Here is a 13,740-nt window from a genome sequence, read left to right as displayed (position 1 = left end):
ACTAGAGACACAAGTCGGTTCTGGGGAATTTTGAGTTATTCTGTTCATAGATTCTGAAAGTGTAGTCTCCAAGCTTTCCAACGATGTGTAACACATGGAAATCTGATAATATTTGGAGAAGTTGTGGCCATTTGAAGGTAGGCACTCAAAAAAGCTAAAAGGTTAGATAACGGCCTCTAAAGATTGTGCAGTACTCACCTCTCTGCTGCTAGGAGTGACAATAGGGCTTATTTACATCTCATTTAGATAAGCCATACCCCCTGTGCTTTACAGCTTTTTTTTCTTTCCTGAGCTAGCCAATAACAATAGGTAGGTATGGGAAGGTCTAAACATGGACTAAACATAACGTGTACGTGTTCTTAGAATGAACACAAAACGACAAACTTTGATGTTTATTGAAACTCACCCACAGGACCGTCGAATGCACTTCTGCCGGTCTAGGCGAAAAACAATTGTGACGCCCCTCTATTTGCAACGTATACCAGCAACAACACACAAAGACCAATATGCCATATACATAACGCAAAACCAGCAACACAACACAAAGACCAATATGCCATACATATAACGCAAAACCAGCAATAACACACAAAGACCAATAAGCCATAGGCCTAATATTAACGCAAACAGTGCGCAACGCGCATGTGCCCAAAATGTCAACAATATTAAAGTTTATGCAGGAGGCAAATGCCTGCTGTTATTTTTCTTTAAGCAGTTATGACAGGAATTTTCCAAATAATCACATTGCACCTCCTCAAATTACTGTTGCAAATCTCTTTACACCACTTTCTTATGTGCGTGAAACACACACAAATGAAATGTCCGCAAGCACATTGTATCATCAGCAGGTTCAGCATCTTTAAATAACGACTAAAGAGCAAATTAAGCTTAACTTACGTTTCAGAAGCGCGCACGGCGGGCCTTCATCGCAGCAAAGGTCTTAACTCCCTCCTCTATTTCGATTCTCTGTGCCACTTCATGTTCTGTGGAGATTGTTGCCAGTCCATTAAGTCTGTTCCCTGTTCATAAAACGTTCCCCATTCAAAGCAATCGGGACGTCATATATGAAACAGCCAGCCACCGCTGTCAGCGAGTCGCAGTATTCAAGCACCGAGGGCGCGCGCGCCGCGCCCATACCTCTGGTTCAGTTTCCCGAGCCCACGAAGTGCGGCGATCGGAACCCGGAGGCCATTCTGCCCCTAGCTGTACATGTAAAAGCATGGGAAGCGATTCCAGGGATATCAGAATGCAAAGGGGCCATAGAACCGGTACCTCCTTCTCTGAGCGAGTCAGGCTTTTAAAGCCATTTCTATGGCCCCTTGGCACAAAAGTTTTGCTATTTCAGCGCGGCTTGTCGAAGAAGTACTTCAAAACATTTTCGGTGTAACTGCCACGGTTCAGCTCGTCTGCGACAATCTTTGCGGCGTCCATCTTCATTGAATTTTGATATCAGATAGAGACGGCGAGAGCACAGCATAATAAGTAGCCACGCTGTTCACTTGGAGGGCGGGGGCAAAAGCCGGCTTATCCAGTATGGAAATTCACACAGACAATGACACGCCATGCCCCTACTGCATGCTAGAATCTCCGAAAACAAGCCGATTTCAACCTCAAAATGTAAGCTTTTAAATATACCAATACTGCTATCTCAAACATGGAGAGGCTTCTTCGTGATTTCAACTAACAGATTCTGCAAAAAATTGAAATTCACCAATTTTGAAAAAAACAAAAAACGCTTCTTTCTCATTTTGCTCGAAAGTTGTGCTGCCGACTTGTGTCTCTAGTTTCTGTGATCGGTCACATATCTCCCTTTGCTTTGAACTTTGAGCGCTGTAACTTTGCAGATGTTGTTTATGCTCAAACAGCAACATTACACACTAGCTAAAGTGAAATTGTGTTTTACCAAACGTTTAAATGTAAAGTATTTACATTATATGACAATATATGACATTACATAATATGACAAGCATTTATAAATGTAAACTAAAATACACTTAATTCATGACTAGTATTTAAATAATTGTAATTACACATTTGTAATGATGAAGCTGCAATTTAGTATATTTAAAATACATAAATTAAACAATGTGTAATGTCAAACAACACACTACAGTTACAACAATCAAACTATAATCAAGTAATTCACGTGCTTTAGTATTTTAGTCAAAAGTGTACAACTTTAAAGCACGATTTTAGATTTAGAGCACTTAAAGGTGCATTGTGTAATATTTCTGAGGATATAATGACAGAAATGCAATATAAGATCCATAACTATGTTTTCAGTGGTGTATAAAGACCTTGCATAATGAACCTTTTATTTTTTTATTACCTTAGAATGAGACATTTATATCTCCATAACCGCGGGCACCCCCTTCTATGGAGGTCGACATATTGTGTGTTTCTACGGTAGCCAACAGCGAACAAACAGCGCTACAGGGCGTGTTTCAGTTTCAGTTTTCAATTTAAAGTTTTCAGTGGTGTATAAAGACCTTACTTAATGAACCGTTATATTTGAATTACCTTATAATGAGCAGTTTCTATCTACATACACCATGGTCCCCTTATATTGAAATGCGCCGACATGTTTCTACAGTAGCCCTAAACGGATAAACGCGTTTCGTTACTATGTTGCTCTTTGTGCAAGGAAGCAAGCTTAGTTCAGCGAATAAAACACTGACACAATGATGAACAAGTAACAATAATATTCGCAATAACATATAGTTTTTCTGAATAATTAAGTAAACATAATTTCTTAATTTATCCTTGTAAAGGAACTTCATTGCTATTTTCCTGTCGGCCACCGTAACTTTTGTTGGTTGCAATTCGTAACGTCACCACTAAGCGGTCTTTTCATTTCATGAATAATATATTATATGCAAGTTTTCTTTGTAAACCTTTTATGATCTGAAGTAAATTAGTGCACATTCAATACACTTCTTTTTCATAAGGAAAGTCTGACCCAAAATCTTCTTTAATTATAATGAATGAATGAGCATTCATTCATTCATTTTTCTATTGATAATGTTGGGTTGTGCATCAAAGAGTGTAATCTAAAAGATATCCAAGGTAGTACAATTAAAGCGGCACTATGCAGGATTTCTGTTTTTGTCAAACAGCGATCCCTAGAGTTGCTGTAGAGTACTTGTATTTAACGTTACTGTCGTAAACACCACTCACGCAGAGCGTATCTGCACTCACGGCCTCTGCACTTCATAATAATAAAGTAGCCTATCGCGTTAGGCTTACCTGAGCCTAAATGCCAGATGACACCAATAAAGTGTATCATGTACGTCGCATTATTTCGCAGGGCTCTCAAGTTTTGAAGACAGGCAAGAGTGACATCCAGCCGACAGATACATTTTTGTCATTGGTTGTTGCGTTAAATCTTACCCAGATACAATAGTGCTATTTTCTGATTGGCTATTGTGTAGCTTGACGAACAACACCAGAGGAGACGCGCTTGATTCCTGCCGGTTCCACAGTGAGAGCAGCGCGGCCAGAGTTTTGGCATATTAAATATATTACAAATAGTTTTTCAGCGTGAGAAATACAATGTGTGGCGGGAGAGCGTGACAAAAGACCGAAATGAGTGACTGTCACGCTCAATGCGTGACACTTGAGAGCCCTGATTTCGTAACAATGTCCGTTATGATGTTGTTAGACATGATTATTGCAATTTATCATAATAGTTTGCAAATTGCGCTCATTTACACTATTTACAACATGTAGGCTTATTTATGTCCTGATAATTATGTGAGATATTGACAACTGTTCTCATGATAATCGCAGGAATCAACTTTAACAGTGAAAGACTGAGCGAGTGGGACTCTTGTCCGGTTCCTCGTGCTGTCAGATTCTCGTAACCTTTTTTTAGACTCTTCCGACCGCGCTTTCTTAGTTTTTTTTCGCCATTCTGAAAACGCAAGTCCGATGTTTACTCGTGTCTGACTCCTCGCTCGGTCAGTCTGCCATTTCCTCTTTCTCTGCCATGGGACGATAGTTGTTCTTATAGCTAGCCGTATCCTGGATGGGGGCGTCTACGCGCGCAGTGCCGTAAAGCAATTCATTACCTCGCGAGACCTGATATCACACGATACTTCCTAACACTGAGGCCGGCGCCCCACCGGCCCAAAGTTGCAAGGGTGGTTTTGCGGCTCACAGGCACCAGGGGGGTGCGAGACGACCACCATTCAACACGAAATCAGTAATATAAACATTACAATGACTCCAAAGCTGTTCGGTTAAGTTAAAAAAGTTGCTTAGTTCTGCTTTAAAAAACAAAACAACAAACTATGAGTCAATCATATACGTACATGTTGGTACAGTCTCTTTCCAAAGGCTTGTCTATGAGCTGCACGTTGGCATAGCAGTTCCAGTGCCCACTCTGCCAGCCCCACAGCCCTCATACAGTGATGAAGTCTACCTGGTCCCAGCCGTCCCTGAGCGATCTCAAAGCCCCGACCCTCATCTACAAACAAAAGAGCAAACAATTTATCTAATCAATGAATCAATGAATCAAATGGCAACCATACATTAATCAGACAGCTCCACAAATAGTAATGCAAAATTATATTATATAACAAGCATAAATCTGTGCGTGGCAAATTGAGTAATTTTATAACAAGTATTGGGTGTAAAAAATAGGTTAAACCGAACAGTGAATATCCTAAAGGCAAGTTCGTTTTGTTAAGTATTTCCTTTAAGGGGTTTAATCAATATCTATTATGGTTGGTTTAATAAATTGATTCCAAGTATTCCAATAAAGCTTGTTTTATCTCTGCGAGTAAGTGCCCAGGGCACTGAAGTTATTGAAGTTTTTGTGGGCTCATTAATCTGCAAGAACAGTACACAAACATACTCACACACACACACACACACACACATACATACACATACACACACACACACACACACACACACACACACACACACACACACACACACACACACACACACACACACACACACACACACACACACACACACACACACACACACACACACACACACACAGAGTAGGTGCATACATAACGTGCACAGACAAACACACACGCACTCTGATGAATGAATCTTACCAAGAAGAATGTTGGAAGCAGGAACTCTCACATTGTCAAAGTGGATCTCAAAATGGCCACCATGGATCGCATCTACAGAGATAAACAATATTTCACTGTATAGTAAAAGCAAGGAAACCCTCTTTAATCTGTCATCACATATACTGAAAACACAGATGTGGAAGAACAGACAGAATCAAACGGAGGATGCTGATAGGGAGAATGTTGTGATAAGTGAGAGAGGAGGCTTTAAAACACAGAGATGAAAAAAAGATGAGTTGAAGATCTGATAAGCTTCATGTGGCACGGCAGATTGTGTTAATCAGAACTCACCGTCCTGTCCGAAAACAGTAAGCGGTCTTATCTTCTTCACTCCTGGAGTGTTCAGAGGGACCAGGATCATGGTGTGCAGCCCATGCCTGAAAAACATTTGCACATTTACACACACACACACACACACACACACACACACACACACACACACACACACACACACACACACACACACACACACACACACACACACACACACACACACACACACACACACACACACACACACACACTCCTGGGTTTTAAATATCCCCAACAAAGCAAACCAAAAGCAACAGTGACAAGGAACCAAAACTGGAGTTGTATGAGCTTCAAATCCATTTAAAGTTTTTTTTGTTACTTTTTAATGTGTTTAAAGCAGAAAAAGAAACTACACCAAAAATAATTTGAAAAGACAGCAAATAATTACTGAATATACACAAAAGACAAATGATTACTTTTAATTGACTCTTGATACTGCGTGTCGTTACCTGGATGATCAAAAGCTTTTTGAGCATGAATGAATGTTTGCACCTTTTGTAATAGTTGTGTATGACAGTCTGAGCTATAAAGGCTAAAATAAAGGCTATTTTGAAAACAACAAAAAGTACAACATGATTATAAAATATTTTAGAGCTGAGAACAACTGAGGAAAGCTGAGCAAAACTGTTCCACATACATTTTACAAGAAAATTTGATTTTTTTAAAGGTTTTAATTAGTTCCATGATTTTTCACTGACTGAAAAACAGGACTGAAACCCTAATATTTCCATGTTTTCCATGACAGTGTATCAATGTATCAATGATTTGAGCGCTTTGACTAGTGATTAAAGCGCAATTGTGAAAGAGTCCGTCCTGAGAAGTGACCAGACATCAGAAGCGTCAGAAAACAGCTCAGAAAGTTTCTATTATGAGAGTTATAGATAGAGGGGGCGTCATCCTGTAAAGAACAAAAAAAAAAGTAGTGTAGTGTATATAAGCTCAATCTTACTGTACCACCTCAGAGAAACATAAAGTAACATAGAGGCATGACGGGGTGAGAGGAAGGAGAAACAAAGAGATGAGGGGGTGAGGGAGGAGAAACACAGAGAAATGTACTCGGTTACATATGTAACCTCGGTTCTCTCTAGAAGAGGGAACAAGTATTGCGTAAGCTAGCTTACGCTACGGGTAAAGTCGCATCAGCTCCGGGAACCAAGTTTGATTCTCCCAGCGCGGGGCTATAAGGAGCACCGAGTGGAGCGTTTCCCTGATCCTCTTGATTACCTGTGGAAACACAGAGACGGGAGGGAAAGCATAAAGTGGGAGGCTGGGCCAGATTTGGGCCAGCGCATCCTCGTTCTTTGAAAAGAACATCGGGCAATGAGCGTTGTCTTTCGACGCAAACAGGTCGACTTTCGCTTTGCCGAAAAGGCGCAACAATGACTGGACTGTTTGGGGGTGCGAGACCATTCCCCTGGGGAAACGTAGTTCCTGGACAGTTTGTCTGGACCGTCGTTCTAGTGGCCTGGCACATGCGCAGCTCCTAGCAAGCGCAGGAGGTACTGAGACCATACAAGAAGGCGTTCTGTCAGATGGCAGAGGCTTCTGGACCTGACAACGCCCTGACGGTTTATGTAGGACACCGCAGACATGTTGTCCGAGCGGACTAGCACATGGTGGTCCTGTATGAACGGGAGGAAGCATTTGAGCGCGTTCTCGACCGCTATAATTTCCAGACAGTTTATGTGGAAGCGTCTCTCTTGGTCTGACCACAGGCCAAAGACCGGTCTGCCCTTGAAGACGGTGCACCAGCCTGAGTTGGAGGCGTCCGTCGAGATGACCTTTCGGTGCGAGACAGCCCCCATACGCTGATTTCAGGCAGCCGTTATTTTGAAATTGAAATCGAGGCTCCGGTGGGAAGAAAAGCGGAAGTGTCGCCTTTAATCTTTTTAAGTAAAAAAAGAAGCAGTAACGAACTGTATACATATCCTATATTGGATATTTACATCCAATAGTGTAAATCGTGGTAGCAGCTTCAGGTTGGTGGTCCAAGGCATTGTTGTTTATCTTTACTTCCGGGATTCTTCCCACCGGAGCCTCACTTTCGATTTCAAAATGGCAGCTGCGTGAAATCAGCGTATTGTCACTCCCCGCTGGTACCAGTCGGCCGCTAACCAGGGCTGCAGAGCCAAAACGCAGCTCTGAGTCACTCTGATTCGTCTGTAGCCTGAAACCCAATCCTGGTGAGGCACTTGGGCGTTCAGCCAGCGTTGTAGCGGGCGCATGCGCAGCAAGCCCAGCTGAAGCACAGCCGCAGCTGATGCCATGCAGCCTAGCATCCTCTGGAATGTCTTCAGAGATGTGATGCTGCCCTCCTGGAAAGACGCGGCCAGGTGTCGAACACGGCGCGCGCGCTGTGTCGATAGGCGGGCCGTCATAGCCACAGAGTCCAGTTCTATTCCTAGAAAGGAAACTGACTGACTGGGCAGTAAAGAGCTCTTGGTCCAGTTGACCGTGAGGCCCAAGCTTTCCAGATGACTGAGAAGCACTGTTCTGTGAGATAACAGTTCTATCTCTGATTTTGCTAAAATCAGCCGATCGTCCAAGTAGTTCAGAATTGGCCCTTTCACTCTCAAGGGGGCGAGAACCGCATCCATGCACTTCGTAAGTGTATGGGGTGCCAAAGACAGGCCGAACGGGAGGACGGTGTATTGATATGCCCGGCTGTTGAAGGCGAATCTCAAGAATGGCCTGTGACGGGGGACTATCGGGATCTGAAAGTATGCATCTTTCAGATCGAGAGAGATAAACCAGTCCCTCGGGCGAATTTGCGCGTGGATTTGTCTGGTCGTGAGCATTTTGAACGGCCGTCTCATGAGAGCTCTGTTCAAATATCTCAGATCTAAGATAGGTCTTAGAGCTCCGTCTTTTTTGTTAACGAGAAAATAACGGCTGTAAAAGCCTGACTCGCTCAGAGAAGGATATACTGGTTCTATGGCCCCTTTGCACAGCAGTTTGGCTATTTCTGCGCGGAGTAGATGCGCTACATCCGCTTTCACTTTCGTCTCGGTCCGTGCTCGAAAGCGAGGGGGACGTCGAGCGAACTGAAGCGAATAGCCCAGTCTTATTTTTATTCGCCACTTGTCAGTATAGCACGGCTCTATGATCAGTAGTTAATGCTGCTCCATCTGAAAGCAATGCAAGTTTGAGTCACTAATAATGTGCATTTGAAAAAACAACACACAAACATTTTTTTCAAACATGAGAAGCATTTATAAACCACTTGTCCAACAAAAGACAACATTTAATAACATGTTTCCACTCAAAACTCTTCATAATGGTAGCTAAGTGTTTGAACATCCTTCTGTGAGATGATGTGGCTTCTTACATAGAATAAGACATACAACATTATTTTATAGTATTCTATACAGTGGTAAAGGCTATGTCGATTAGCATTGAAGAATAAATATACATTATTATTATGAAAATACCCGAGAAGGCTAAAAGAACTTAGATAAACCATATATTGTCATAGTCGTGTGTTTATTAGTCATGTTTTAATCAAAGCGTTTCAATCTTGTTTATTAAGCTACAGCAATATAGTATGATGCCCATTGGGATATTCTGGACTTCTGCAAGGCATTTTTAGAGCTTCAATGCGAGAGCGCCCTCTGGCTTTCAGATGGAGCAGCATTTACTACTGATCATAGAGCCATGCTAAAAAATATATATATATATTAATAATAATAATAATAATATCACAGTCTATGCCAAATTGTGTCCGGTTCAAATTCGATTAATCGTGCAGACCTAGTATTCTTTTAAACTAAAGCTACGGCTATCTTAACCCCCTCACACAAGTGCTTGTCATTGCGGGCGTCTGTTGTTGTTGCAGTCTTTGTTGTTGTTGGTCCGTCTCTTTAGTTTAGTTTTCTGCAGTGTTGCCACCTTGTTGAACAACTGATTAGTGCAAAACAAATTCAATGCGCATGTGTGACCTACAAAGTATGCTCGGTTACAAAAATAGAGTGGCACGCTTACAGTACTATACAGTACAGTACTTTGCCACACATACTATTCTGGTGACAAAATTTGCGTCACCCTCACGTACGTGTAAAAACCGAAATATACTTTAGGCTGTACCTGAATACTACTGTTAGACCTAACTGAAAATCTTTAAACAGTGTTTATTCCATTTTTATCTTTGTTCTATTGCTTGTAATTTGTTTATTTGTTCTTATTTTATTACAGGCTATTTAAAAAATGACATTTTCGTTAGGCTAGTAGTTTTGGTTGTGGTATAAAATTGGGAATCAAGAATTGTGAAATTTTACTGATATGTAAAATACGAGGTTACATGGGTCAAAAACAATGAAAACAATAACTTTTTGTTGGTGCCTTTATAACATTTAATAAGTAGAATTATAGTATCAGTGATACTGGCCTTCATTGACTGTACTTTGTGAAGGGGGTGTATCCTGCCGCTTCAATGTATATCTAATGAGTGATTATAATCACGTCTCCAACGTGTTAAAACATATATCTACTCTTGTAGCTGACCAAGACAGCCGAGGTCACTGGGGTTACTTCACCTGTAGTTTACGTGACCACTTCTTAATTAAATCATTAAAGGAGCAGTATGTAGGATTGTGGCCAAAACTGGTACTGTAATCACCTTCAAATTACTGTAGAGCGGTGTATCCCCTTCCCCTCCTCCCTGACTCGAGGTTGCCAGATAGGCTGCAGGATACAGCAGGAACGTAGGCAGCTACGGAAGCTTCCAATGGCAAGTGACGAGTCCTACACAGTAGGCTAAGTTTTTTTTTCTTTTAATTCTTTTTATGCTTCAAATGAGAGATGTTTTGCAAACTAATTATATATCGCAAAAATTTACTAATGGCGATTAGCCAAATATAATAGTAAAGATGTACGCTTGTATGTGACAGTACATTGTTAGAACAGTAGCTGTTAGTATACTAACGGTAGGTATCTGTCATTAACGTAAGTACAAGCACAAGCCTCGGTCACTATGTGTAATCGATATCAAAGATACAGCTATTCATTTAGCTGACACTATAAGTGAAAGCGAACAGCTGTATTTTTAAACTTACTCTGCAGTACACGTCCATAACACTAAAATATGTGATGTGAAAGATTACATGTCATTCTATTATTTTTGGCTGTAGAACTTGCATGATAAACAAGTAGGCTACAAAACCTTCCAAGTGGGACACATTATTCACATCATAGGCTACAATGTGCTTTTAATTGGTGTTATGGACGTTAGAAAAAGTTATTTTACCGTGGAATTGCGCCTATAGTTCCAATTCTATGACCCACCTCCTCCATATGAGCTAACGTAACGTTACTTTGCATGAACATGCATAACTTTGTTCGACTGTCATGAATATTTCAAATGTCCATTTACATCAAGTACAAGTCAGCCAAACATAGATGAATCTTACCTGTCCAGAAATTCTTCTCCGTTTTCAGCCGTCTCCATCTTTCAAAGGCATCTCCTACACAGATCCTTGTTTTATTTCGGACTCTGTCACAAAGTATTTCGGATTCATAACGAGTTTATCAGTTTATCTGATTCGCAACGTTAGAGTTTTTTTTTATCAGATTCCGACACATTTGTAGCTGCAGATGTGCTAACTAGAGCAGAGCTGGCAACCCGGATGCCACAACAGTACTGACTTCGTGATTGGTAGATAGGTGGAGGGTGACGAATCAAACCAAAACACAACATGACAACATCAACATCAGTTGAGGGCTGCAACTTCACTTTTTAAATGACAATATCCTGGCCGGACTACTGTTGCCAGTGATATAAGTATTTGAAATGAACATGATTTCTTAATGTCTAGTGACATATCAGGGCCATTTTATGATTAATTTAAATAAATTTCTTATATACAGCTCCTTCAAATTAAACTTTTCATTCATCATATATGGTTCTAGGTCTTTAATATAAATGTGTGTTTAGTCGACTAATGGCTTAAATGAACGGAACAGTTAGTTTAATGACTTAAATATATACTGGAGGGGGCGGAATATATAGCCTATTCCGTGCTCATCAAGACAGTTTCTGTCTTAACTGACCCCACCAGAGACCGCTTTAAGTGCATTTTTACTATGAGCAGAATCAGAAGCAGCTGTCAAATTGTGTCATGACTTCTGTTGTCTGTGTGATCTGGTCTGATTCTGCTGTGTTTAGCAGAAATTTCAGACTGGTTCATATATAGATCAGCAAATATTGACCAACCATATCCCACCCCAAACTGAAAACACTTATGAGAGGAAAGGAAAAAACAAATAATAAGAAATGGAAAACCTGGCAGCAACAGTTGAGAAGGACAGAAAGAAAACTTTAAGGGAAAGAGTAACTAGTGTGTCTGCTTTTATCTCAGAGTAATGAGTAATGACAAATGACTAAAAAGTAATGAGACAACAACAAAAAACAAACCTTTCTGAAACGTCGTTTAACAGCTGTTCTTGAACAGGTTCTGCTCGATCATCTTCACTAACATTCTCTGGGTCCGATTGGTTTTATTGACGCCATTGTTTATAATACACCAAAGCACAAACTACCAGTAAAGGTAAGGGGCGTGACATTTCCGAAAAAACTTGCACTAGGCGGTTAGCAGTGTTGTGCAAGTTACTTCCAAACTGTAATACATTATACATTACTTGTTACTGTAATTGAAAAGTAATTCATTACCTTACAATATTGCTGTCTCAGAATTGTAATGCGTTACATTACTCCTGTATTACTTTTGAGTTACTTTCACCAAAATAGCTATACAGTAGTAGAACTTAACATTCTAAGGCTGTAACGATATGCGATATGAAACCGAAATCGCGACACTCAGATCCACGAACCTGCAGAATCGCGATACACCCCTTCCAACTCCAAGAGTTATCCTTCCCGTCCAGATCCAATGCTACCACATCTTTAAATTACTATTTGTCACGACCCGGCCTAGAACTCGGGTCTCTGGTGTCAGAGCTAGGCGGTAATACCACTGAGCCACCAGAAAGCAGGGGTTGGATCCAATCGAAACACAGGATACGAGGTCTCAGGTAAGATAGTTTAATAAACAGATAAAGATGGTGTCAAAAAAAATACAACAAAGAATCTTCTCACAATGGAGGTATAACAAAAACACAAAATAAAACTCCACGAGGGGAGAAAAACAAACAGATGCAAGAGAACTTCTAAAAATTACAACAAAGAATCTTCTCACAATGGAGGTATAACAAAAACACAAAATAAAACTCCACGAGGGGAGAAAAACAAACAGATGCAAGAGAACTTCTTCAAATAATTTAAACAACAAAAACCTTGCTTACTCACAGGGTCTCAAAAATCCAAAGAAACTCAGGACACCAGGCAGACACCTCATTCAAAGACCAAGTAACAAGAGAGAACCAAGACAGAGCTAAAATACACAGGTACCCCTTTTCCACCAAAAAAGAAATGGTTCGGAACTGGTGCTGGTTCAAAGTTAGTTCGGAGTTGGTTCAACTTGCGAACCTTCTCAGAACCGGTTTGTTTTCCCACTGACTAGAGCGCCCAGCGAACGACGTCGTTACGTCACTGTGTACGTCGCCATACAGAAACGCTAGCAAGTACATTATTTTGGGATTATCTCTAACTTGTGTACCATGAAGGCTTTAAAAACAATTGAAATAAGTAAGTCTTTTAATCTTTTCCTTTGATATGTAATCATTTCTGATTAGTTATGTACCTCTGTCTTGTGTCTTTTTTTCTTTCCGTTTATTTGTTCTATATTTTGACTGTTTTCTTCTTTGCTTACATAATGTTTTAAATAAAAAAATAAAATTTAAAAAAAGCTAGAAACGCTTGCGCCAACTTCAAGCATAATAATTACAATGGTGGACTACATCGTGTTTCTGCAAATGTTTCTCCTGGCTTTGCGGTCATAAAATATGTTTAGGACACATCTAAACCGGCCTCCAGCCCCGCCGTAAGCATGACACGGTGGTAAAAGAACGGTTCTCTGGTTCTAGTCCAGCAAAGAGTTGGTGCCGCTTTGGAACCAGTTTTCCTGGCCGAGAACCGGTTCTTTGGCTGTCGAAACACAAAGAACCGGTTCGCGAGTAGGCACCGGCTCCGAACCGGCTCTCAAAATGCTTTGGTGGAAAAGGGGTAAGGGGGAAACGAGGTGCAGGTGAAGACGATTACACAAATGAGAGGCCACAGGTGAGTGGCATGACATCTAGTGGTAAAACTAAGGAAACAGCAGCCCCAAATGCTGACACTATTAGTATTATTTGAATTTTGAAGTTAACATTATAAAATACGTAGACCTACACCACAAAACTAGTTGAGGATAAATTATTTAAAATTGGGGAATTCCAGCAT

General features: G+C 40.8%; 1 protein-coding gene and 1 long non-coding RNA gene across 2 annotated transcripts in view; one reads left to right on the top strand and one right to left on the bottom strand.

The window, feature by feature from the left end:
• LOC143751720 (uncharacterized) overlaps positions 1–13,740 on the top strand; it is a 286,935-nt gene that overhangs the window by 62,414 nt on the left and 210,781 nt on the right. The window lies entirely within an intron of this gene.
• The window catches only part of acad11 (acyl-CoA dehydrogenase family, member 11), an 81,518-nt gene that overhangs the window by 18,577 nt on the left and 49,201 nt on the right, over positions 1–13,740 (bottom strand). The window contains exons 15-17 of the mRNA XM_077244352.1: positions 5,388–5,473; positions 5,076–5,147; positions 4,314–4,468 (exon numbers count right to left, since the gene is read on the bottom strand). Coding sequence (XP_077100467.1) covers positions 4,314–4,468; positions 5,076–5,147; positions 5,388–5,473 — 313 coding nt within the window. The remainder of the gene's footprint in view (positions 1–4,313; positions 4,469–5,075; positions 5,148–5,387; positions 5,474–13,740) is intronic.

Source organism: Siphateles boraxobius, unplaced genomic scaffold (genome assembly GCF_051911475.1).
Source record: "Siphateles boraxobius isolate OS27281-9 unplaced genomic scaffold, OSU_SipBor_1 26, whole genome shotgun sequence".
Lineage (NCBI taxonomy): Eukaryota > Metazoa > Chordata > Actinopteri > Cypriniformes > Leuciscidae > Siphateles > Siphateles boraxobius.
Note: the sequence above shows the minus strand (reverse complement) of the source record. Positions and strands in the feature narration are given on the sequence as shown.